The sequence below is a fragment of the Lipotes vexillifer genome, unplaced genomic scaffold (genome assembly GCF_000442215.2).
Source record: "Lipotes vexillifer unplaced genomic scaffold, Lipotes_vexillifer_v1.1 scaffold584, whole genome shotgun sequence".
In the NCBI taxonomy this organism is placed as follows: domain Eukaryota; kingdom Metazoa; phylum Chordata; class Mammalia; order Artiodactyla; family Lipotidae; genus Lipotes; species Lipotes vexillifer.
The window spans coordinates 1,001,521-1,028,460 of NW_006783036.1; the positions used below are offsets into that span (position 1 = coordinate 1,001,521).

Genomic DNA, 26,940 nt, shown 5'->3' on the forward strand with positions numbered 1-26,940 from the left:
TTTTGGTGGTACGCAGGCCTCTCACTGTTGTGGCCTCTCCCGTTGCGGAGCACAGGCTCCGGACGTGCAGGCTCAGCGGCCATGGCTCACGGGCCCAGCTGCTCCGCGGCAATGTGGGATCTTCCCAGACCAGGGCACGAACCCGTGTCCCCTGCATCGGCAGGTGGACTCTCAACCACTGCGCCACCAGGGAAGCCCACAAATTCTTGATAAATCATCAAAATTCACAGGCTACAGACTTCTATTGGGAAGTAAGTTTTACTTCCAAAGTAAATAAACTTTGAAAGCTTCCCTGTCCCCCCCAAACTCAGCACTGAGCTGGCTCCCTCCCCAGGTCTCCCCTCAACGCCCCCCTCCCTGTTCCTCCCAGCCCTTCGCTTCTCTGCCCCAGCCTCTCCCTCTGCTCTGCCATCACCCTTCCCACTTGACACACGTGTCCATGCTTTGCTTTTGCTCTCCTACATTTTCCCCTATACATACTCTCAGTTTCAAAATCGGTCTAACTATATCATTAAAATATGGCTATTTTCCTACAGTTGAATCAAGATGTGCAGTACTTGCTCTGAATTTTAAGAACAGAGGAGCCAGTTCTGTTCTCTCTCAAAGCAAAAACAGCTTCTTTGTGGAAACAGAGTTCCTTCTAGGGCATCGCGGCACTGACTTCGGGGGAAAGTTCTCTAAGTCCTGCCCTCAACAGCTTTCTAACCTTCTAGTCACCTCACTACTGACCGCCAAACTCCACAAAGTGTGCACTTCTGTCCACTCTCACATCTCACTCTCCTTCCGTTGCTCCGCTTAGCTTTTAAGAAACACAATCACTGACGCTGTCCTGTGTTCCCACTGGTATACTTGTGCTCAATCTCACCCCTTCCAGAAGCACTCTCTGCTAAAAAGCCCTTTAATTTAACCACACTACCTTCAAAACATGTAGCAAAACTCAATGTGTGAACAGTTCCTAACTTACAAACGGTTCCAAGATTTTATTAAATTATGTAGAATTCTAAATGATGGTTGGGTACTCAGGCCAGTCTACAAATGCAAGAACTGAGATGATATATGCATAAATAGGGAAAAAATAGAGACCTTCCCATTCTTGGTGTTGGTAGGCTTATCAATCAGTAATAGGCCTTTTTAACACAAAGGGAAGGGATGAGACTCCACGCGGCCCAACGAACGAGGAGAGACAGAGGGAGGAGCTCCTGAGCTGCAACACTGCTGGGAGATGCAGTGACAGGGAGTGGGACACAGGGTGAGAGGGACAAGGCCTGCATGGGGAAGAGAGGTGACACAGACTCTTTAGAAAAGACAGAAAGGCAGCAGCTGTATTTTTTGCTCAGAACCTGCAGCCATGGCTCACGGTGCTGCTAAACGAGCCATCACTTTGACAACACTGATGTGACTTACATTCCTTGATTACATGCATTTTGAAGGTTGCTGCTTAAAGACAGAAATGCTACAAAAAAAAAATTGCAGAAGTCCTAACTGTATTGTCTAAACCACAGCCCTCTCTCTGTTTAACAGGAAACACAGGCTGACATTTTTAGGTCACTGGCTGCAGCCGACTGAGCGCAAATCAAGTCCAGCCTCCACATCCTCCGCCAGAGGGAAGACCAGAAGCAAAAGACGTGTTCACGGCTGTGCAGCTCTTTCACCTGTGCAGCAGCAACCAAATCAAAGGAGGGGGCCAGGAAAATATTACAGGTAAGTTCTCAAAGAAAATGGGTAACTTAACGCAAATCAACAAACCACATACAACAAAGTGTAATCCAAAAGTGATATGAGAAATACCTCAACCTCAAATTTTATTTTCCTGTTATCTCTTTATCCGAGGTTATTAACATTAAAATATCTCACATGAACTGGAAAAAAACTGGAAACCGTGAAAATTGCTAGTTTCTCAAATACAAAATCTAACCAAAAAAATTCAGCAGTCAGGGTTCCAAACAGTATATAATGGATTTTAACTGGAGAACATAATAACATTTATCATAAAATCTAGACACTGTACGCTTTAGAAAATAAGTTTAATTACTACATTGCTGATTTAAGCATAAAATTAAGTCTTCAAAATAATTACATATCACTTTTTCCAAGTATGGGCTGGTATTCCAAACACAAAATTAAACTTAATTTGAGTATTTCCCTTTTCAGTTATTAAAAACTCCAGACAGGCCATTCTCTTAAACTCAAAAGAAAAGCTATCAAAGGGATGGAAACAACCACCAAAAATATCACCAAATTAAAAGGGAGGTAGCACTGTGGCCTCTAATCACAACTAAAGACACCATGCCAGGACAAATTCAAAACTGCTATATGAAAACAACAGGAACCCTGCAGGAGTCCACAGCCTGGAACCAAGGTCAAGCTGTTCAGAAATGCTATTAAATCTCAATTTTTAAAAAATGATTTACTTTAAACTATATACAATGATTCTAATGTAATTCACAGAAATTCACTGAATGTGCATTCTTGGATTTCTACTCAGAAATAATTTTTTAAAAGTTATATATATTTAAAAAATAATAATAATAAAGATAAAAGTTATATAGATGGGGCTTCCCTGGTGGCGCAGTGGTTGAGAATCTGCCTGCCAATGCAGACAACACAGGTTCGAGCCCTGGTCTGGGAAAATCCCACATGCCATGGAGCAACTGGGCCCGTGAGCCACAATTACTGAGCCTGCGCGTCTGGAGCCTGTGCTCCGCAACAACAGAGGCCGCGATAGTGAGAGGCCTGCGCACCGCGATGAAGAGTGACCCCCACTTGCCACAACTAGAGAAAGCCCATGCACAGAAATGAAGACCCAACACAGCCATAAATAAATAAATAAATACATTGTGTATTATTAAAAAAAAAAAAAAAAAAAGTTATATAGATGAAATAACACCTGTATCATGCCAAAAACAAAGGTATTTTTTAAATTATTATTATTTTTTAATTTATTTTTATTATTTTTTTTATTTGGCTGTGTTGGGTCTTTGTTGCAGTACATGGGCTTCTCATTGCAGTGGCTTCTCCTGTTGCGGAGCACGGGCTCTAGGCGCACGGGCTTCAGTAGTTGTGACTCGCGGGCTCCAGAGCGCAGGCTCAGTAGTTGCGGCTCACGGGCTTAGTTGCTACAAGGCATGTGGGATCTTCCCAGACCAGGGCTCTAATCCATGTCCCCTGCTGGCAGGTGGATTCTTAACCACTGCACCACCAGGGAAGTCCCAGCAAAGGTATTTTGAATCAAAGTATTTTAAACTGGATATAACAAAATTTTCACGTTGAAACCTTGGGGATGGACTGGAATTAGAGGTACCAGTGCGATCTCACAGTTTTAATGTAAACAGACAGAATACGGATAGAAATGGCTGTGTACACACACACACACACACACACACACACACACACGAACCTCAACTCCCCCCACGGGCACTGCCGCACTTCAAAGCACGGAGCAGCACCTCCTGCCTCCTGCGGCCCCTCTCCTCCCTCGCATCCCCGTCCATGCATCACCTGGTCCTGTCCGGCCATCCCACGACCGGCTCCCCTCTCCATGCCATCACCCCAGTCATCAGTCACCATCCAGTCTCACCTGGACTTCTCCTCATGTCCATGCTGGTCCCCACCAGTCCAGTCTCTCCAATATGACCAGAGTGGTCTTCTCAAAACACTGATCTCATCCCTCGACATTCCCCCACTCACACACACTCATGCCAAGGTAAACCTAGAACCTTCAACAGCTTCCCCTTGCTCTGAGTATTAAAACTAAAGTTCTTGGGCTTCCCTGGTGGCACAGTGCTTGAGAGTCCGCCTGCCGATGCAGGGGACACAGGTTCATGCCCCGGTCCAGGAGGATCCCACATGCCGCGGAGCGGCTGGGCCCGTGAGCCATGGCCGCTGAGCCGCGTCCGGAGCCTGTGCTCTGCAGTGGGAGAGGCCACAACAGTGAGAGGCCCACGTACTGCAAAACAAACAAACAAACAAACAAAACCTAAAATTCTTAAAACCTAAAATTGTTAGTCATGGCCCCAGGCCCTGTCACCAGTTATGCCTATATCTCATCCAGCCTCATCCAACACAACCGCATTCGTTTTCTACTGCTCCTGTGACACGTGATCCCAACCTTAGTAGCTTTAAACAACACACATTTACAGCTCTGAACGTCAGAGGTCCAAAAGCAGTCTGGGCTAAGATCCAGAGGTCTGCACGGCTGGTTCCCTCTGGAGGCTCTGTGGGGAAGAACCCATTCCCCACCTCTTCAGCTTCAAGAAGCCACCTGCACTCCCTGACTCACCGCCCCCTCCTTGTATCACTCCGGCTTCTGTCCTCATACCTACGACTGACTCTGCTTAGAGCCCTGCGATTACACCAGACCCACCCCCAGTCCCTCCACCTCAAGCTCATCAACGTAATCCGTAAAGTTCCTTTTACCGTGTGATGTAGCACAGTCACCACATGTTCTGAAGAGGAGGGTGAGGATCTCTGTGGAGGGCTATTATTCAGTCTCCAACTGACCCTGCCCACCCACACCCCAGGCTTTCTCCTATTACAGGCCCTCTGCACACCCCCCTGGTCCCCAAACTGTCTAGGTATCTTCTATAACTTCTATTCATCCTTCAGCTCCAAGCTCAGTTGCTACTTTCCTGATACCCCAGCTAAAGGCAGAAACCCTTGTCCTAAGTCCCCAGAGAGTTTATCTTTCAGAGGATTTACCTCCAAAAGCATGTATTTGTGTAACTACATGATTAAATGATAATCTCTGTAAGAGGAGGGACCAGGTCTTTTTAACTTATATTCTCATTGCTTCACACCGTCCCTGGCACACACCTTGATAAACATTGGTCGTTAAGAGAATCCTCCAAGTGCAGTCAAAGCTATATGACTGCCTAGTGAAAAGCTCCAAATATATTAAGATGCCATGGACAGAGAAAGCAAATAGCAGTTTCAAATATGAATCCAAATCAAAAGTTACAAGAGAAGACACTTGCACTTGCAGGCACTCATTTGTCATCTAGCCACCTCCACACAGCGGCAATCCCTGTGGCACGCTCCAGGACCCACAGTGGTGTGCTCAGGGTTTGTATATGTGAGTGCAACAAGAAGGATCACATCATCAAGAGTCTTCTGAAAACTAACACACTTCCCCAAAAGGAAATATTAAATGACAGACGTCTTTCCACAATAACACATAGCTATTTCAGGCTTCTATCAAAGTCCACACACTCCCCTACACAGATAAAAATCACCAGGCCTCTGTTCACTGACATTTAAGAGACTTCTAAGGCTTCCCATAAATAAGCAACAATGCAATAAATGTTCTTACACGTACTACGTTGTACTTTTCTTAGAATAAGTAAATACTGAATCAAAGGACACACTATCACTTTGAACTATCACTTCTGGTAATAATGTACTGGGTTGTTCACACAAATATTCCTCCTGAGGACAACTAAAGATGCTGGACGAAATATACAAACATCATGTTTAAAAAACCGAAAGCTTGGCAAGAGAGAGAGGAAACACCAGGCCAAAGTCTATAATAAGACAAGGACACAGAGAGGAAGACAAAGAACTCAAAGCTGCTTCTGCCTTAGGAGAAAGATGAACAATGAGAAATTAATCTGCATATACTAGAGTGACCAAAAAAATGAAAAACACAAAACTGCATGAGAGAGTGGAGCATAGATAATGGCTCAGAATTTTCTAGAATTGATGAAAGATACCAATATTTTATATTGTCAAGAAACCCAAATAAAGATCAAGAAGAATAAGGATTAGTATACTTTTATGTATGGACTATATTTCATAATTTTCAAAAAGGCTGGAAAATATTACTCTAACCCCAACTTCCGTCCCTAAGTCCGAGCACAGAGTAGAAAGAAAGGAGGCAGAACTTCCTGACTGAATTGGTAGGAAGTTTGTGATGGATAACCTTTTATAAAGCAAAAAAATCAAAAACTTACTTCTGTCATATGAATACGGTCTAATGCTAATAAGACAATCAGCTCACTAAAAGAAAGTGCATGCTCACAGCAAGTAACTAGCTTAACCTAAACTCTGAACAGTTGTATCCTTGTATCTCCTCCTTGGGAGGAGGAGAGGTTAAGAAGGACCTTTACCTTTTACTGTATACATTTATGTACTATTTAAATTTCTGTTTTAATATGATTATTATTTTTAAAACTATAATAATTTTAATAACAATAAAATAATTTTATAGTAATATATTATTATATTGTTATTATTAAAATTATAATAACAATTTTGGGCTTCCCTGGTGGCGCAGTGGTTGGGAGTCCGCCTGCCGATGCAGGGGACACGGGTTCGTGCCCCGGTCTGGGAAGATCCCACATGCCGCGGAGCGGCTGGGCCCGTGAGCCATGGCCACTGAGCCTGCGTGTCTGGAGCCTGTGCTCCGCAACGGGAGAGGCCACAACAGTGAGAGGCCCATGTACCGCAAAAAAAAAAAAAAAAAAGGGGGGGGGCTTGGGGCGATCGAGCTGGAGCGTAGAGCGTGAGTGAGGGAGCAGAGCAGCCTGCCCGCCCGCCGCCGCCTCCCCTCCAAAAAGAACAGCAAGAAGCAATTGAACATATTGATGAAGTACAAAATGAAATAGACAGACTTATTGAACAAGCCAGTGAGGAGATTTTGAAAGTAGAACAGAAATATAACAAACTCCGCCAACCGTTTTTTCAGAAGAGGTCGGAATTGATCGCCAAAATCCCAAATTTTTGGGTAACAACATTTGTTAACCATCCACAAGTGTCTGCACTGCTTGGGGAGGAGGACGAAGAGGCGCTGCGTTATTTGACAAGAGTCGAAGTGACAGAATTTGAAGATATTAAATCAGGTTACAGAATAGATTCTTATTTTGATGAAAACCCTTACTTTGAAAATAAAGTTCTCTCCAAAGAATTTCATCTGAATGAGAGTGGTGAGCCATCTTCAAAGTCCACTGAAATCAAATGGAAATCCGGAAAGGATTTGACAAAACGTTCAAGTCAAACGCAGAATAAAGCCAGCGGGAAGAGACAGCGTGAGGACCCAGAAAGCTGCTTCAGCTGCTTTCCTGATCATTCTGACGCAGGTGCAGATGCGTTAGGAGAGGTCATCAAAGATGATACTGGGCCAAATCCGTTACAGTACGACTTGGTCCCGGACGTGGACGATGAGGAAGGGGAAGGAGAAGAAGATGGTGATGATGATGCAGAGGACGGAGGATTGGAAGATACTGAAGAAGGGGGTGGGGATGGAGGTGAAGATGCAGACGACGATGGGGGGGAGAGGAGGATGAAGGAGCCGATGACTAACGGGACGCTGATGGATCCCAACCTTTCTGTTTAAATTTTCTGCAGTCCCTGGGGGCAAGCTGCAGTCTTTTTTTTCTTTTTCTCTTCTCCTCTTGTGCTCAGGCGCCCTGTTTCTGAGGTCTCTTTTCTCCTTTGTACCACGGCTCACAACTTATTTTGGGGGGAAATACCTTGAGCAGAATTCAGTGGGAAAAGAATCTCTACCCCTTTCTGTTCCAAGTTCATTTTTATCCCTTCCTGTCTCAACAAAAACTTTATGGAATCAACACCACCATTCTCTGTGGGAAAAAAGAAAAACCTTCTGCTCCCTTAGCTCTGCTGGAAGCTGAAGGGTGCTAGGCCCCTGTGTAGTAGTGCATAGAATTCTAGCTTTTTTCCTCCTTTCTCTGTATACTGGGCTCAGAGATTACACTGTGTCTCTATGTGAATATGGACAGTTAGCATTTACCAACATGTATCTGTCTACTTTCTCTTGTTTAAAAAAAGAAAAAAAAACGTTAAAAAATGGGGTTATAGAAGGTCAGCAAAGGGTGGTGGGTCTGAGATGTTTGGGTGGGTTAAGTGGGCATTTTGACAACATGGCTTCTCCTTTGGCATGTTTAATTGTGATGTTTAACGGACATCCTTGCAGTTTAAGATGACACTTTTAAAATAAAATTCTCTCCTAATGATGACTTGAGCCCTGCCACTCGATGGGAGAATCAGCAGAACCTGTAGGATCTTATTTGCAATTGACATTCTCTATTGTAATTTTGTTCCTGTTTATTTTTAAATTTTTCTTTTTGTTTCACTGGAAAGGAAAGATGATGCTCAGTTTTAAACGTTAAAAGTGTACAAGTTGCTTTGTTACAGTAAAACTAAATGTGTACACACACAAAAAAAGAAGTTAATGTTTTAACACGTGAACAACTCACATATCATATTTTGTGATATTTAAAGATACTCATTTACCTGGCCCACTGGTTGAATGATCACTGCCATACATATCAAACTCTTGTGCTTCAAGTTTTCTGTACTTGTTAATATACTCCGTCTCTGAGCTCTTTTGGCTCAGTGGCCTGCAAAGAATATTAAAAGTTAGTACACTGTTTACAGAAAGCCAAGAAATTCCCACATGCTAGGAGAATTCTTGAATAGTGACTTTTACATTAAGTCCTATAAAAAAAACCCTGCAAATCGTCAATAAACAAATGCAAATACACTCAAATTCACAGTCAGTCACCAAATAGATGCAAATTAAAACAATGAGAAAACTTTTCCACCCTTTGAATTGGCAAGTACAACTATGCTTAGGTAACGAGGAGAGGGAGGCAGATGGGTACAAGTGGTTACTCTGCAGAGCAGTATGACCAGTCCTATTAACCTCAGAACACATCTCCTGCCAGCTGACACTTCTTTCCTCGGTATTTTCCCCAAGGGCAGTATTCGCAGCACCTGTAGACAAGGAAGCACATGCAAAGACACGTATGGGAGCTGTAGGGGTTCAGAATGAGCCTCCCCAGAATGTGTCACTTTTGCATGAGGATTATTTTGAACTAAGGGCAGTCAAGATGCTACAGGTTCAGGACAGCACAGAAGCAAAACATCCTCTGACATAAATCGTAGCAATGTGTTTTCTTAGGTCAGTCTCCCAAGGCAATAGAAATAAAAGCAAAAATAAACAAAGGGACCTAATCAAACTTACAACCTTTTGCACAGCAAAGGAAACCATAAAAAAAAAAAAAAGACAACCTACAGAATGGGAGAAAATATTTGCAAATGATGCGACAGACAAGGGCTTAATTTCCAAACTACACAAATGGCTCACACAGCTCAGTATCAAAAAAAACCACCCAATCAAAAAATGGGCAGAAGACCTGAGTAGACATTTCTCCGCAGAAGACATCCAGGTGGCCAAAAGGCACATGAAAAGATGCTCTACATTGCTAATTATTAGAGAAATGCAAATCAAAAGTACAATGAGGTATCACCTCACACTAGTCAGAATGGCCATCATCAAAAAATCTACAAATAATAAAATGCTGGAGAGGGTGTGGAGAAAACAGAACCTTCCTACACTGTTGGTGGGAACGTAAAGTGGCTGTTTTCCAAAACGCAGCCACTATGGAGAACAGTATGGAGGTTCTTTAAAAAACTAAAAATAGAGCTACCATATGGTCCAGCAGGAAAGGGGACTCCAAATACTCAAAACGGGGGCAGTGCACACCTTACATTTTTCTTTTCTCCATTCTCTCACAAGCCAGATGCGGTGGGAGCATCAGACTCCGAGGGAGGGAAACTCCCTCTACAAGAGGGTGGGGCAAACTCTCACTGCCTTTTTTCTTTCTCTGCCCTCCCACTGCTTGGCCTGGGAGGCAGACATCACTGCAGGAAGTGCCTGGCAGAGCAGGGCAACAAAGCCCCTGTCTTCTGGCCAGAGGACCAGAAAAGGGAGGCCCTGGGCTGGGAAAGCACCAGGGAGACTGCAGACACCTGAGAACCTTTAGGAACTGTTGGGCGCACCCCTGGGCTGGCAGGCGTGCCCTGACCCCAAACAGCCCATCACAGACTTTGAGAACTGAGCTACAGGACGGCCACTAGATGGCACAGTGCAAGACAGATCCAGACAGCCCTGCAAAGGCTCTGAAAACCAGAGGGACCTTGATTGAATCCACTGCCCATAGGAAGCTGGCTGGAACTTGCAGCCTGAACACAGCTGGTCAGCTGCATTCCCCACAGGATTTAAGCAAGACCCAGAGTCCCATAATATAATATAATATTCAAAATACCCAGGATACGCCACACAGTTACTGGGCATATGAGGAATCAGGAAAATCTCCTGGGTGGAACAATGACTACTTACTTTGAATAATGATTATCCCAATTTGGGGACCCCTACACCTCAAACCAATCTCAAATCAATTTCAAACCAACTCAACACCCAGGGGTACTTATTTTTTTAAGCCTAAAAAGCTGATCTTCTTCTGTATGTTGTAACTTTGAAGAAGGCCTTAAACAAGAACACAAAAAAGGAAAAGTCAAAAAAGGAAAATATCAACAAACGGAACTAAACTATAATATAAAGCTTATGAACAATGTCTATAAAGGTTAAAGAGCAAGAACAGCGGTCTCTCTCGAGTGAACGTTTGTGGCACAGAACACAGACGCACGCTAAGAATTCTCTTAAAAGTCAGTAAGATGTGGACAACCCAATAAAATAGGATTTTTAACGTGAAAAAGTACATCTTAGTGTGTTTTAATTAGAGTATTTTAAAGAGGGAATAATATTGGGAAAAGGAATTTAACATCGCAGTTTCTCAAATATTAACTGCATCTTTAATAGCCAAAAAGAACGAACCAATAATTCAGAACTTTGAATTCAGTAGCAAAGGAATTAAAAACAGAAAGATATTAGTCCCCTCACAATGAAAAATCTTCCTTTAATTGCAATCAAATGCTGCTGAGAACTGTATAAGGCCCCCTGACCATAAATATATACAAGTTGTATATAAACAACCTGGCTCCTTAGCCTGCCCTTCGAGATTCCAAAATTTTATCTTTTTAGACTTAAGTACTTCCTTACACATCTTAAACTTCTACACACACCACACACCACACACACACACACACACACACACACACAATGAATGATATGATCCTATCTCACTTCAAGTCATAAAATTTTTTGCTGCTCAGCTAAGAAGATAAAGTCTAGAAAACCATGACAAAGACCAAAGAGAAATTAACCTAACTGCTTGATAGTTTAAGCTTTATGTCTTCCACACAAAATAGCCTAATGAGGTTGCAATTCATTAGAAATAATTCATTTACTCAACTTACTAAAATGTGTGACGAATAAAATCCAACATTAATCTGGTTATACTCCCAACAAACAGGAAGGATTAATGCAAAGGTACTTCCTTACCTTGATCTACAAATATTTCTGTTCTCTGTCTACATGGTAGTAGGGGAACTACTGTAATCAGAGAATGCCATTTGGGCTCTATTTCAATCTAACAATCTCCGGAGATAGGACAGAAAAAATAAAATGTATAATAATACAAATAGCACACACTAAGTACTAGGAAAATTGGCTTACCCAAGGAAGATCAAAGGAAAATGCACTGAATGTGAGCCAAGGTGTAAGAAAAGTTCTGTGAAGGTCAGACTTGAATCTCAATAGCCGGCTAGGTGCTAATAGGTCAAGCTGAGGAGGGAGCTGGCCGCATGAAGCAGCGCTTTGTGTGGCTTCCTCGTTGGTCTTTAAACCTCTGCTCAAAGGACAACTCCTACCCAGAAAGGCCTTCCCTGACCTCCACAGTGAACTGGGGAGACCTCTAGTGTATCATGACCACTGCACTGGGTGATTTGGGTCCTCGGGTTCATCTTTCCGCTAGAAGACGGGCTCCGTGAGGGCAGAGAATAGGTCTGTCTGGTCCACCGCTGCATCCCCAGTCCCTAACCTGCATCTAGGACATGGCACAGTCAAAACTATCTGCTGAGCTAATGAGAGCTGCAAATAAGTGAAGGACAGACAGAACCTAGTCGTAAAGGACTATTAGTTTAACAGTAAAGAGAAATAAAACCGGAGTTCAAAGGAACAGGGCGTGGGGGCCAAGGGAAAAATGCTTTTCCCTCAGACAGAAGAAAAAATTAGTTGGTATCGAAACTGAGCCCTGAAAAAAAGACTTCCCTGGTGGCACAGTAGTTAAAAATCCGCCTGCCAGTGCAGGGGACATGGGTTTGATCCTTGGTCTGGGAAGATCTCACATGCGGCGGAGCAACTAAGCCCGTGCGCCACAACTACTGAGCCCGTGTGCCACAACTACTGAGCTCATGCGCCACAACTACTGAGCCTGCGCCCTAGAGCTCGCGAGCCACAACTACTAAGCCCATGCACCACAACTACTGAGCCTGCCCACCACAACTACTGAGCCCACGCACCACAACTATGGAGCCCGCAAGCCACAACTGCTGAAGCCCACGCGCACTAGAGCCTGCGTGCCGCAACTACTGAAGCCCGCAAGCCTAGAGCCCACGCTCCACAACAAGAGAAGCCACCGCAATGAGAAGCCCGTGCACCGCAATGAAGAGTAGCCCCCGCTCGCCGCGACTAGAGAAATCTCTCGCACAGCAACGAAGACCCAACACAGGCAAAAATAAATAAATAAGAGAATTACAGTATAGGTACGTGGAAAAGAAAAACGAGCATCTCAGAAGAGAGAGTCAGCGTGACCAAAGCTGAAGTGCTGGAGGGAGCACGGCCTGTGTGGGGCCGTCAGGCTTGGCTGACTTGTCAACAGACAGACTCAGGTAGAGCAAGAAAGCAAGCCGGAGAAGAAGGGACAGGCAAGACTAAAGAGGGCCTGGAACAGAAAGTTGGTTTATGCTCCACATCCAATACATTTTTGATATTTTTGTTACCATTTCAGAGGCAAAAAATTTAAAAATTAAAGCAATGACAACGAGGCTATTCAAAGGGAGAAGCAGCCTGACTCATCATAACTATAGTAGAAAATCAGGTAGGACAGTTCTGTCATGATAAACTTTACTCCCTTCCCTTTCACAGTACTATACACAATGTAATATGAAAACCTTCTAGTTACAGATAATGAATCCTGACATCTGCGTTTTTCTAACATATAAGTAACAGGAGCTGGAGGATGACCACACACATCAGTCTTTATCATGCATGACATGCAGGTCTGATGTAAACGAGGTCTATTCTTCACAGTTCATTTGAAGGAAAAAGCAACAGAAGAAATAAATATTATAAAAGGAAAAGCCACTACAAAGTCATTTAACAGAGAACTAGAGAGTAACGAACCTGTCCATGCTTAAACCAAAGACACAAACCTCTCTGGAATACAAAATTAGCACAACAAAGACCAATTACACATCAGTACTCGCCCAAACTATAAGTTTCACTTTCAGCTCCAAAAGAAAACACGAAAATGATTTTCTATAATGAACTATAAGATTTTGATGGGAACTTGATATGTTCTCATGTCTCTATTTTTTTCTGACAATCTATTATTGCCTTATCACCGTTTTTAGAGATTATAAAGTCTATTTTAAAGTTATCTACTTACGTATATATAATGTCGAGCATTACAACTTGTTTAAATATACAAATTAAAATACTATTTAGAAAGAAAAAACAAAATGTGTACAGAATATAACATGTACTAAATATTTCACACGACTGATACCAGCATTCTTTGCCTACTTTGCTCAGTTGTAACGAGGTTTCTCAGAATGTATATTGTGCAAAATAGTCAAGTCTGATCTATTTTTCCTGCTTTCATTAGAGGGGACAGTGACCTGGCTTCTAAACCGCCTGAAAGTTAAGCTGAAGAATAAAAGCAACATGGTTATTTTTAGAGCTCTACAGGCATAAAAATACAGCACTAAACTGTGACCTGCAGCTATGCACAGCAAAGCATCACATCATGCGACAGTCTTCACTTTAGCTGGCAGCGCATCTGTGGTGCTCAGACGACCTTTCTTCATTTCTTTATCAAAGATATGTCTAAATGCATTTAGGGCCAGAATCTGTAGCTGCCGGCATCTTTTTCAAATACACTGAGCTACATTCAAAAGGCAAACCATTATATAATTTGTAAAGATTAAATAGTAAGTTATTTTTGTCATTTCTTCTAGCTTACGTACAAGGTGAATTAATGAGCATTCTCTCCAAATGAAGACATCACAACCTCACTCCTAACACAGGTTAGTTATTTCAAATACAGTTCCAGTGGGTAAAGGAGGAGAATCATTCTCTGAACAGGGGGCACATCCAGGAGGAGGAGCTATGCCTGAGTGAAGCACAGCTTCATCACCAATTCAAGTAAACTCTTTGGCAACATCACCACGTCGGATCCATCAACTTCACAGGTAATCTTTAAACCTTTTCTGTACAAAACATAAGTCAAAAGTATGTTTGCAGATAGCACTTTCCTGTACGTTAATATTTTAAAGCCTCCTAAGAACTTTTAATAGCAAGTGTTAGTGGTATTTTCAGAAAATTGTTCAGTCTGTAGATTATCTGACTGCATTTCATTTCTCCTTAGCTACATAAAAGTATTTTCAAAGCCTGGTTTTTGGCACTGACCTAGTTAGAAATTAAGACTTTAATCCATTCTAATCTTATTTTGACCTGTATATCTAACCAGTGAAAAATTCATGCACTTTTCTGGCAAAGTTACTGTAAAGAAACAAATATTTGCTCATCAGAACCATAATATTTTATGCAAATAAACAAGTGAGAATATTTCCATAGGCTAAAAATGCCACTTTTTGGCTGGATGAAATGGCCAAAATACAATTCCTACAAATCCACACGCTACCCTGACTCAGAAGTAGTGACAAAGACTCTGCTTCGGGAATTAAAATGGCATCTAAAGGAACGAGAGAGATTAATACAAGAGATCGAAAATGAGCAAAAAGTGAAAAAAACAGGTGTGGATTACAATTGGCTGAGAGACGATCAGGATCCCCAGGCAACCATCCCAGCTACTGAACAAAGACAACTTGAAGTTCTTTGCTCACAGGTTCAAGCTTGTCAAACTGGAGCTGTTCTCAGCAGGTAAAAACACTACGTTCTCTTCCTGTGATATTTGCTGGCAAGTCTACGCTCCTCATACCTTTAGACTGGAAATCGTACTATATCATATAAATTTTTTAATCATGTGTATCAACTACCCAGCAACCAAAATCCCTAAGGATGGGCTGGACAAAAAAAAAAACACTGTTGATATCTCACTGGCTAGGAAATGTTTTAAAGTCTCTTTTGAAATTTCTTTACTACGAGTATAATTTTAAAGCAATGTGCAGTTTACTCAAAAGGTGGGTAACTACTATATGGTTACATTATCTAAGCTGAATTTTGGAGACAAAGGGATACAACAAAAGAGATTTTCTGAATTGAATACTGATAACTGCTTTGCCTCTAGATTTCGAGAAGTTCTGGCAGAAAATGATGTACTGCCATGGGAAATTGTCTACATCTTCAAGCAAGTTCTGAAGGACTTCTTAAGTAGTACTGACAAAGGCAGTCAGCAAGAGGGCCTGGAAGAGTCACAGAGAGCAGCCTGTCCTGTTCGCTCCGTGATCCCAGGAGAAAGCTCCAACAGTCCAGACAAGGATGAAATACCCACTATTTCAAGTTATGTAGACAAAAACACAAAGAACAGGTTCCCAACATTCTCACATAGGATATGGAACCTACCATATTATTACCCATCAAGTTAAATTACTTGTAAACAGAGGAGTTTTTGACAGTCTTAGTATCAGAACCCTTAATATTAAGGAAAAGAGAAAGTGATGTGACTTAATGCTACTCTTTGTTACAAGATCATAAGTTAAAATTCCTGTCGATGTAGCCTATGTTTTAAATAGTGTTCCTTTTTTAACCACTCTAAAAATGCAATGTTTTCATTGAACAGTATGCTTTTAACTAAAATGTTTCCTAAATATTTTCAAAATATGTTTGAAGTATTTTCTTATACCTCAAACACATCCCAACAGGAACTAAGGCATTTTATTTTGAAATGTGAAATATGAAATTTGTATGAAAGCACCAAGTATGAAATTCGATAAATTAACTTTGACATTAACCTTGCTTTTATTCTAAAAAGAACTATGTACAGAATAAAATAAATGATTGATGTGAATCTTATCTTTACAATATAACACTGAATCAGTCATTCTCTGTGGGGGAGGGGGAAGACGGCAGTGAGGGAAAAAATAATGTGCAGTTTGAAAACAAAGCAACACTTCATCCCAACACTGAGATTCGTTTTTAATTTCAACCAGCATTAAGGGAAAGTATTAAAAAACAGCTCTATATTACATGAGCAAAAAAGAAATGGACTAGTTTAACAACATTAGTAACAGCTACTCAAAGAAAAACAGTCAATGCCAATCTATAATTTAAACCAATATTATGTTCATTTAAAATAGCAAAATATTTAACATATAAAATTCAACCTCTCAGAATTTCATTAAAGTAGGGAACTATTCATTAGTCAGATTTATTTCTATGATTAAGTGCTAGAATCTATACCATTCTTAAAAGTAAATCCAAGGAAACTAATGTCCATAACTTTATATTTGGAAGATTTATTCGAGTGAGTTTTTTTCCATTAAAAAGAAAAAAAAGGGGCTTCCCTGGTGGTGCAGTGGTTGAGAGTCCCATGCCGATGCAGGGGACACGGGTTCATGCCCCGGTCCGGGAAGATCCCACATGCCACGGAGCGGCTGGGCCCGTGAGCCATGGCCGCTGAGCCTGCATGTCCGGGGCCTGTGCTCCGCAATGGGAGAGGCCACAACAGGGAGAGGCCCACACACCGAAGAAGAAAAAATAAAATAAAATAAAATAAAGGGGGTGCAGATGGGGGAGAGGACTATTAGGAAAGCTTCAGGTATGTTTTACAAAGATAAAGTACTGGCACAGTAGCTAAAAGTTTTAAGTAGGGACTAGCAAGGAATAAATACACTAACCCACGTAAAAGGATTCTGATAACCTGACATATAGTAAGCTCTGAAAAGGTGGCATTATTAACCAGCGGAATCCATTTAATAACATGAAAGTCATTCTGCTACATGCCAGGCACTGTGCTAAGCACTGTATGTATGTACAGCTCATTTAACCCTAAACTTGAAAGTAGGTGATGTTATTCCCATCTGACAGATGAGCAAACAGCCTCACACCTGTTCGATGCCTTTGCCCAATACCACAAGAGATACTCAATGGCAGGGCTAGGATTCACATCAGCCTGGCAAGCCCCTACACCACCTCCAGCCCCAACTTACGTCTGAGCTCCAAATGCATACAGGCAATTGCCTACTTGACACCTCCTCTTGGAGACCTACAGGCAACTTAAATCAACATGCTCAAAACCAAATCATAGAGGTTTGTTTCCTAAAAGGATAAATAAAATTCAAGAAAGGAATAGAGGAATCAAAGCAACACACTTTACACAAACTAAAAGCATAACTCTTCTAACACCTCAACTAGTGTTTTCCAGTCATTTCTCAGGAAACGACAACCCTACCTATCCATCCAATTCTACAAGCCAGAAATCTCAGAATCATTCTGGCCCCCTCACAATGGTGGAGGACCCAAAAACACATCACAAACAAACAAGACTTGGGGCAAGTGATAAGTGCTTTAGAGGAGGAGAAAAAGTTGACAAAGACTAGAGAGACTGCCAAAGAAGGTGGGGGAGGACTTCTGTAGCTATGGAGGTCACAGGAGACTTCTTGAAGGAGCAGAGCCCCAAATGATGAAAGGAGCCTGTCATGGGAAGAAACAGGGCAGGAATGGAAGAGGGAAGGCACTCCAGGCAGAGGACAGACAGGTGTGGAAGCCCCAGTGTGGAAAGGAGTGTGATGTCTTAAGGACACAGAAAAATTCCAATGTGTCCAGAATGCAGTGAAAGACAGTAGGAGGTGAGTCAGGTGCCAGATGGAGGAACACTCGGTAAGCCACGATCAGAGTCTACATCTTGTTCTAACAGCCATCTACCCCACAGAAAGTCGCACATGTGCTCCTCAAACCTTACGTGTGAATGTTTACTCAAGGATTCCTTCACTCAGGGCTTCCCTGGTGGCGCAGTGGTTGACAGTCTGCCTGCCGATGCGGGTGATGCAGGTTCATGCCCCGGTCCGGGAGGATCCCACATGCCACGGAGCCTGCGCGTCTGGAGCCTGTGCTCCGTAATGGGAGAGGCCGCAGCAGTGAGAGGCCCGCGTACCGCAAAGAAAAACAAGGATTCCTTCATTCAACTAATATCAACTGGGCATCTACCTCACGCCAGGTATTCTTCTAGGTGCTAGAATACATTATTGGGGGCAAAGATAGGAAGCCAGGAGACCAAAAATAGAAGGCTTTTGTAATAATCCAGGAAAGAGATGATGGTGGTTTACTTAGACCAGGATGGTGATCGTATATACAGTAAGACACTCTTATTCTAGAAATACTTTACGGTACAGTTGCCAGGATATGCTGATTTTTATTGGACTGATTGTATACATACACACACACACACACACACACACACACACACACACTCATGCACGCACACCCCTACCTTAGGGAAATCAGCTCTGGTCAGAGGAATAACTCAAGTTTTCAGGATTCATTCAAGGTAGGAGCAAATGAGGAAGCAACTCTCATCATTTCTAGAATAAGGACCCAGCACATTGTAAGCAATCAATAATTGGGACCTACGAAGGCAGTTCATTCATCCAAACAGACATCTGAGTTCCTACTATATGCCAGGTACTGTGCTAAGAGGTGGAGATTCAGTGAAAATCTGCACCCTCAAGAAGTTCTTATGTGGGGAAAACAACACATAAAATAATTCCTTGGGACTTCCCTGGTGGCACAGCAGTTAAGAATCCGCCCACCAGTGCAGGGGACACAGGTTCAAGCCCTGGTCCAGGAAGATCCCACATGCTGCGGAGCACCTAAGCCCATGTGCCACAACTACTGAGCCCGTGCACCACAACTAGAAGCCTGCACACCTAGAGCCTGTGCTCCACAACAAGAAGCAATGAGAAGCCCGCGCACCGCAATGGACAGCCCCCACTCGCCACAACTAGAGGAAGCCCACGTGCAGCAACGAAGACCCAACGCAGCCAAAAAATAAAAAATATAAATAAATAAATAAAATAAATAAATAAATAATTCCTTCAAAGTACGAAGAGATGCACATACAGGGACTAAGCAAGCAGTTGTTTAAAACAGGCTTGCTCGCTTGGTTTTCCTCGGACCCTGCTAGTGGTTCCTTCTCGGTCTCCTTTGCACATTTTTTCTCACCAACCTCTAAATGTTCAGGTGCTCCAGGCTTGGGTCCTTAGACCTCCCCTCTCTCTGCACTCACCCACCAGGCTCCATCACCCAGAGCCTGGGTGGTCTCATCTCATTGGCCTCAAAGCCTTAAACTCCCAAACATCTAGCTCCACAACCAGACTTCTTTCCTCGATTCATGCACTTACTGTTATCTAACAGGATTTTCAGAGTTAACATGTTCCAAATCAAACACCTCGTATTCCCCCAAAACCAGTTCTTCCTGCGGTCTGGCCTTTCTCAGTGGATGGCAACACCTTCCAAATGCTCAGCCGGAAACCTTGGTGTCACCCATGACTGCTTCCCCATTCCTATTCTATACCTGATCCAGCTACAAAGTTCCCGCCTCTTAGTAATAGACCCTGAATTCCACCATCGCTTACCACCTCCACTGCTACTGTCCTGGTCTAAACCATCGTCCTCTCTCTTGCTTGGATGATGTATTAGTGAGGATTCTCCAAAGAAACAGAACCAACAGGACATCTGTATATATACAGATTAGTTCTAAGGTATTAGCTTACACAATTGTAGAGGTGCAAGTCCCAAATCTGCTGGAGACCCAGGCCAATTGCAGTCTGAGTCTAAAGGGAGTTTGCTGGCAGAATTCCTTCTTGCTCAGGGGAGATCAGTCTTTGTTCTATTCAGGCCATAAACTGATTGCATGAGGCTCACCCACATTATGGAGGTTAACCTGCTTTACTCAAAATCCGCCTATTTAAATGTTAATTCTATCCAAAAAATATCTTCAAAGACCCAGAGTAATGTTTGACCAAATATCTGGGCACCACGGTGCAACCAAGTTTACACATAAAGTTGATTCTTGACCTCCCTGTTTCTGCCCTGGGCCCCCTTCATCATTCAACTGGCAGTGACCCTGTTAGAGTGGAGACCACACGCGGCAGCTATGCCCAAAATCTCCAAGCGCCCTCCAGTGGGCTCCCCGACGTCAAAGATGAAGCAGCAGGCTGCTCACTGAGACTGAGCAAGGAACTCTTGACATGGCACCCTGCTGCCTCTCTGACTTCATGTCCTCCCTCCCTCTCAGTCCCTCTACTCCAGCTGCACGTGGTAGATACAGAATAGACACTCAAATAGTTTTTCAATTAATGGGAAAATTACCTAATAGACTAAATCTGTTAAACAGACAAAGGTTTTTAAAAAACATGGAATTTTGTGGGTGAACAGAAAACAGAACTCCTTGGAGGGTAACACAAGCAAATAGTACCATCTAGGGAAGGCCTAAATACTGAAAGACAAGGCAAAAAGGAAAAAGTCACATGCTTTGGAGTCAAATACACCCATTGTACAACATAACAGATACATGGGCTGGGATAAGTTTCTCAACTTACCTGATCCTTGACTTCCTCAGCTGTAAGATGGGACTTGCCTCGTCTGTCAGAAGGAGTGAGATTGCTTGTACTGCCTGCGTCACCTGACACAATGCCCAACGCAGTAGGCATTCAGCTTATAGTAAGATATTTCAAGAAGAAAATGTGAAATTAACAAAAAAGGAAACTGGGTAAGAGCATCACCAGGTGCTTTTGAAAACGATCTGAAAGCTTTCTGTAGTGGAGTTTCTCTGTGGCAAAGTACATTTTAAGGTACTGGAGAGTCAAAGATGTCAAAGCGAGAATTAAGCAAGACTGTCATGAGCCCAGGAGTTCGCATGAGTTAGGAAGACAGAGGGAAGTCCACACACAAAGAAAGCAACACTGGGCAGAAGGGCAATGGTAGTGCAGCAAGGCTGCCGGCCACAATCTGAGGACCATGCCCTGCATTCCAAAGGAAAGCTGGCACAGACAACCCTGGAGGAAAACACAACGGCCTAACACAGCCACTACGTTTCTCTTTTTCATATGCCAAGGTGAAGAAACAGGAATGTAAAAATAAAAGAAAGCATACCCCAGGACTTCCCTCGTGGTGCAGTGATTAAGAATCCGCCTCCCAATGCAGGGGACACGGGTTCAATCCCTGGTCGGGAAACTAAGATCCCACATGCCGCAGGGCAACTAAACCCACGCACCACAACTAGAGAGAAGCCTGCAACGAAGACCCAGCACAGCCAAAAAAAAAAAAAGAAAAGAAAAGAAAGAAAAAGAAAAAAGGGAAAGCATACCCCACAATCAGCACAAAGGAGCAAAAATACAATAACATGTGGAAAACAAGACAGGAGGAAATCCATAGTATCACTGAATATATCATTTGCAAACCATTCAACTACCCCTACTCACTTTACCACCCTTCCCAACTCGTGGTCCTTGCTAACTTCTCACCACAGGAACTCAAGCAGGGCTTTCTTTCAGAAAGAAACTCACACTGTGACTCTGTACTCACCACACAGACACAGGTCCATCTCACAGAGCAATTCTTATTTGAACTACCATGATACAGTCTGGTATTTTCTATTGCTCTTTCTTGGTCACAACTCATATGACTCATTAAGCTGATTTAACAGCACCCGCAGACTGGACTCCGGGGACTCAATGCAAGCTAATCTTCCCACCTGAGTGACTGTCCCTCTCAAATACCTTTTAACTACGCGATACCCTATACCCATAAAGCCTGCCTTCCCCTACATCGAATGTTTTCTCACCAACATCAACACTCTCCTTCAGGGGCTTCCCTGGTGGCGCAGTGGTTAAGAACCCGCCCACCAATGCAGGGGACACAGGTTCGAGCCCTGGCCCAGGAAGATCCCACATGCCGCAGAGCAACTAAGCCCGTGCACCACAACTACTGAGCCTGCGCTCTAGACCCCGCGAGCCACAACTACTGAGCCCACGCGCCACAACTACTGAAGCCCGCACGCCTAGAGCCCGTGCTCCGCAACAAGAGAAGCCACCGCGATGAGAAGCCTGCACACCGCAATGAAGAGTAGCCCCCACTTGCCGCAACTAGAGCAGCCCACATGTAGCAATGAAGACCCAACGCAGCCAAAAATAAATAAACAAAATAAATAAATTTATTTTTTTTAAAAAACTCTCCTTCACTGGGAAGACATCATTCAACAAGCCTCTGAGCAGCCGTTGTGTGCCAGGCACTGTAGCTGCAACAGCTTCATGGTCAGCTCATCTAAGTCTGAATCCCAGCTCTACCACTGTATTAGTTTACTGCTGCTGCCACAAGTCACCACAAGTTCAGCAGATTAAAACAACACAAATTTATTATCTCTCAGTTTCTGTAAATCACAAGTCCAGGTGGACCCAAGTGGGTCCTCTGTCTGGGGTCCCACAAGGCCAAAATCACGGTGTTGGCAGGGCTGCATTCCCTAAGCTGGAGGCTCATTCAGGTCGTTGGCCAAATTCAGTTCCTTGAAGTTATAGAACTGAGGTCCCCATTTCCTTGCTGGCTGTCAGCCAGGATCCAGTCTTTGCTCTTAGCATTCCCACATTCCTTCTCAAGCTTTCCGTGTGGCCCCTCTAACAATGACCATTCAAGTCCCTCTCATGTTTCAAATCCCTGACTCTACCCAGAAAAGTCTCTGCTTTTAAGAGCTCATTTGATTAGATAATCCAGGTAATCTCCCTATTTTAGGATCTGTAACCTTAATTACATCTGCAAAATCCCTTTTTGTTACATAAAATGCTCACAGGTTCCAGTGGATATCTTTTGGGGGTGGGGGAGGAAGTCATTCTACCTACCTTGACCATTTATTCCTGGAAACCAGGCAAGTCACTTTACCACCCAAGTGTGCCTCCTCATCTATAAAATCAAGGTAATGCCAGCAACCTCAAGGGGTTGTTTTGAGGATTAAATAATATAGCTATATTTAACTGAGTGCCTACTATTTGCTAGAGACTCTGGCATTAGATGAGCATTAAGGGTCCAGGAAGTTAAAAGGACATTTAAATCCATGCTTGTCGTTTCTGACAAGGTCAATAATAGCTTACTTCAGTACCACAGTGAGTTATTTAAAAGCAATACTGTTCTGCCCATTAAGTCTACAGAGCAAGCAGGGGAGTGGGAGCAGGGGGCAGATCTAAGGGATCATTCGCCAGAGTAATTAAAGGAAACAAAGTGTGTGAAAACATAAACAAAACAGACACTCTAAAGCTGTACAAGAGTCTCTCTGTCCCCTCGCTGCCTCCAAGAAACAAATTTACCAACGATCCCAAGTTGCACTCGACTTTACAAAGGCTCGAAACAACCCATGAGACCTTGACTCAGACTCTTGAGTCCATCCACTAGATCAAATGGGGGGGAAGGCTGGGGGCAATGCACAATGGTAACTTTAAAAAAATTAAAATCAAAACCACCCTCTCAACTGTAAAGGGTGTTGAACTTGGGGGGAAGAGGCCAGGCAGGGATGCAGATACCCCAAGCAGGGGGTACTTCCACACTGACCTTCTTCAAAGAGGGAGCAGGGGGGCTGCCCTGGTGGCGCAGTGGTTGGGAGTCCGCCTGCCGATGCAGGGGACGCGGGTTCGTTCCCCGGTCCGGGAGGATCCCACATGCCGCGGAGCGGCTGGGCCCGTGAGCCATGGCCGCTGAGCCTGCGCGTCCGGAGCCTGTGCTCCGCAACCAGTGAAAGGCCCGCGTACCGCCAAAGAAAAAAAAAGAGGGAGCAGGTGTTTCTACTCACCAGGTCTAGGTCTCCTAGAAATGTAGGCATCCTCTTGCCTTATTTCCACTAAAATCATGTGAACAGATTAACTGACAGCACCCAAGTCAAGGAATAATGGGAGAAGCACTAATAAAACTGAACAAAGATCCAGCATTAGTGCTCCTTGGTATTTACCAAACGCGCCGAAACTTCTGAGCCCACAAAAACCTGCACAAGAATGTTTACAGCAGCTTTATTCATAACTGCCAAAACTTGGAAACCACCAAGATGTTCTTCAGTGGTGATCAGGCCGTGGTGCATCCAGACAATGGAATATTATTCAGCACTAAAAAGAAATGAGCTACCAAGCCCTAAAAAGACATGGAGGAACCTTAACTGCATATTCCTAAGTGAAAGAAGCCAAACTGAAAAGGCTACATACCGGACGCTTTCCAACTATAAGACATTCTGAAAACTGCGAAGCTACACAGACAATAAAAAGGTGGCTGGGGGAGGCGGGGGAGAGCAGGATGACGAGGCAGAACACAGAGAATTTTGAGGACAGTGAAAGTACTCTGTATGATGCTAATGGTGGATACATATCGTTATACTTTGTCCAAACCCACAGACTGTACACCACCAAGAATGAACCCTCGTCTTATCGACGGATTTAGTTAATAATAATAAACATACCACAGTAAAGCTAGATGCCGACAATGAGGGAAACTGTTCGGGGAGCAGGAGGTACATGAGGCTCTACTTTCTGTTCAGTTTCTCCATAAACTTAAATTGCTCTAAAAAGTAAATAAAGACTACCAATAAAGTTTTTAAACTGAACCAAACTCTGGAGCGACTCCACTTCTGGTAGTTAACCTGGCCCAGGCCACGGGGTTGGGCTTACTTGGTGGCCAGCTCACTCTGGGACGGCCAGACATCTCACCAGAGCGGCCGAGGCCAGCGACATGGTCATGCGGGGTCGGGGCGGCCGAGGTCCTCGTTGCCCAGGCCCGCATCTGAGCCCGCCCCCGTCTCTCCCCCGCAGCCTCCTACCTCCCGGGCGGCACCGGCCTGGCCTGGGCCTGGGCCTGGGCCTGGGCCGGAGCCAGGGCCTCATGGCCCAGGTCCCAGCGCTGCGCCTCGTCCCGGGACGCCTCGGCCGGGAGGGCGGGCAGCGAGCCCAGCAGCTCCACATTGGTCACCATCTTGCCGATGGTGAACCAGTCATTGATCTGGTCGACGGTGAGCTTGCGCAGCATGCTCACAGGCCGTCGTCCGTGCCTCTTCAACCGCGGGTCAGAGCGGCCGGAACAGGGAGGGCCGGAACACGTCGCAGCACGACGCAGCGCCCGCACGACGCAGCGCCGGCAGGCCCGCGGCTCCGCCCCGCCACAAGCCCTCCAATCAGAGTGCGCCACGCGCGCCACGCGACCCACGTGACCCCCTGACCTTGTGCCGCCCGCTCCGCCCGCCCCCGCTGAGCCGCGTGAGGCCTGCTGGGAGCGCTTGCCCGTCAGCGACGCCGAAGTCCGGCCGCTGGGGGTCGGCCACCAGGTACCGAAGTTGGCAAAAAGAGCCCCTCAGGGCCCCTCGGCCGTCTGGGGGCGGGGCCCAGCATCAGCGAACCCGGGATGTGCAAGAACGAGGCCTCCAGTCTCTCTCCAATCTCCCGCTTTGAGGGCTACTCCATCTGAGGCCTGGAGGGCGCTCTGGGCCAACACGGGACAGACGTTTATTGAGCACTTGCTGTGCGCCTGGCCCAGAGCAGCGTCGTGGTAATGGACCTCAGCATGGAGAAGATGGAAGGCAAACCAGAGCCTGCTAACCTGGGACACCTTGCACCTAATATGGGGAAGGGAGCAAGGAAGTCGGGGAAGGCTTTTTGGAGAAAATGACACCTAAGTGGCAACCTGCAGAAGAACCAGGAACAAGCCCGGAGAAAGAGGACTTGGAGGGGGAGGTAGTCCGCTGATGAAGGCCTGAAGGCAGGTGGCCCTGCTGGCTGAATTGAGGATCTGGAAGTTCAGTGGGGCGAGATCTTGACTAAACTGAGTTCATCTTCCTTCCTTCCTTCCTTCCTAAGTCCACGTCTCAGGGGTGGTGTCCTTCCCACAGCTAGACAGAAACAGGTGGTGAGGGGTTCACATTTGGAGGTCATCAGCAAATGGATGGTGGTTAAAACCCTGGGAGCAGCTGAAATGGTCCAGGCCAGAGCGAGTGAAGGTAGACAGAAACTAGGAAGCAGCCTGAAAGAAAGGTCAGAGAGGAAAAATCCAGTAAAGATATACAAAGGAAGAAAGGCAACAGGGAGAATCAGAAGAGCGACGTTACTGGCTGCCCACCTTCACACCGTCAGTGCCCAGTGTGGGCTCGCAGGAAAGAGCCCTGTGAAGAAATAGGTGGGAGGCATCCAGAGCATGGCACTGGTCAACAGTGTGAGGGCCAATCAGTTAAACACTGGAAAATGCCCAAAGAGTGGCAAATAGGAGGTCAGCCTGAGAACAGTGCAGAGAGAAGTCAGACTAGGCCGGGTTGAGCTATTGGTTTCTTACAAAAAACAAACCCAGCATGGTACTGAGCTAGAAGTCCCAGGCCCTATCTTGGCCACACCACTAATGTATTACGAGCTCTGGGCCTCGTATCTTGACTGTTCCAAAGAGTGCAGTCTTCAGAAGTCCCCCTCACACGCACATTTTTTGGCAAGGAAAAAAGAACATATTTTTCAATAAGTAAGAAAATGTGATCATAAAGTCATTTAGGCTCTCAGTATGTCATTCAGCATTGGTTGGAGAATACTGCAACTTCCTCCATTTCGTGAAGGCTAGCACATGTTCTGAATTTCACAAGATACGCCCAGACCACTTCAAACAACTCTGCAAATCCCATTTGTGTTTCCTAGTACGTTACCGTTCCCACACTACCCTCCTTTGTTGATGTTACAGTGAGTGTGTTTCTAAGTGGAAGTTGCTCTTTTTCTGAAGAAAGTGCCTTTCACGCAGATGTTTTCTGAAGGGCTTTTTCTGTTCTTTGATCCTTTTGGCCTACTACCTCCTTCGGTCCTCCTGAGGTCTGAGTTTTTAACTGCAGTTGAAGGACACCGCCTTGATGCTTCTTCAGTTTTGAAATTTGTTGTCATTTAACTGCCACTTTCCAGACGAAACACTGGTTAACATTCGGTGTCGCGACAGAGTAAATGGCTTTGAGCCCCTTCATCTCATGAGTAGTTCTTGGTGCTCTTTAGTCGTCTGGCCCAGCTCATCTGGCATTC

The 26,940-nt window shown here is 44.5% G+C and overlaps 2 protein-coding genes across 2 annotated transcripts in view; one reads left to right on the plus strand and one right to left on the minus strand.

Annotated features, from left to right (window-relative positions):
* Window positions 1–24,931, minus strand: part of TDRD9 (tudor domain containing 9) — a 117,786-nt gene extending 92,855 nt beyond the window's left edge. Inside the window, exons 1-2 of the mRNA XM_007455589.1 lie at window positions 24,726–24,931; window positions 8,248–8,354 (exon numbers count right to left, since the gene is read on the minus strand). Coding sequence (XP_007455651.1) covers window positions 8,248–8,354; window positions 24,726–24,931 — 313 coding nt within the window. The remainder of the gene's footprint in view (window positions 1–8,247; window positions 8,355–24,725) is intronic.
* On the plus strand, window positions 14,565–15,528 carry RD3L (RD3 like). The gene is made up of 2 exons (XM_007455588.1): window positions 14,565–14,863; window positions 15,231–15,528. Exons 1-2 carry the CDS (start codon window positions 14,565–14,567, stop codon window positions 15,526–15,528), a joined length of 597 nt encoding a protein of 198 aa, XP_007455650.1.
* Window positions 24,932–26,940: the final 2,009 nt, after the last annotated feature.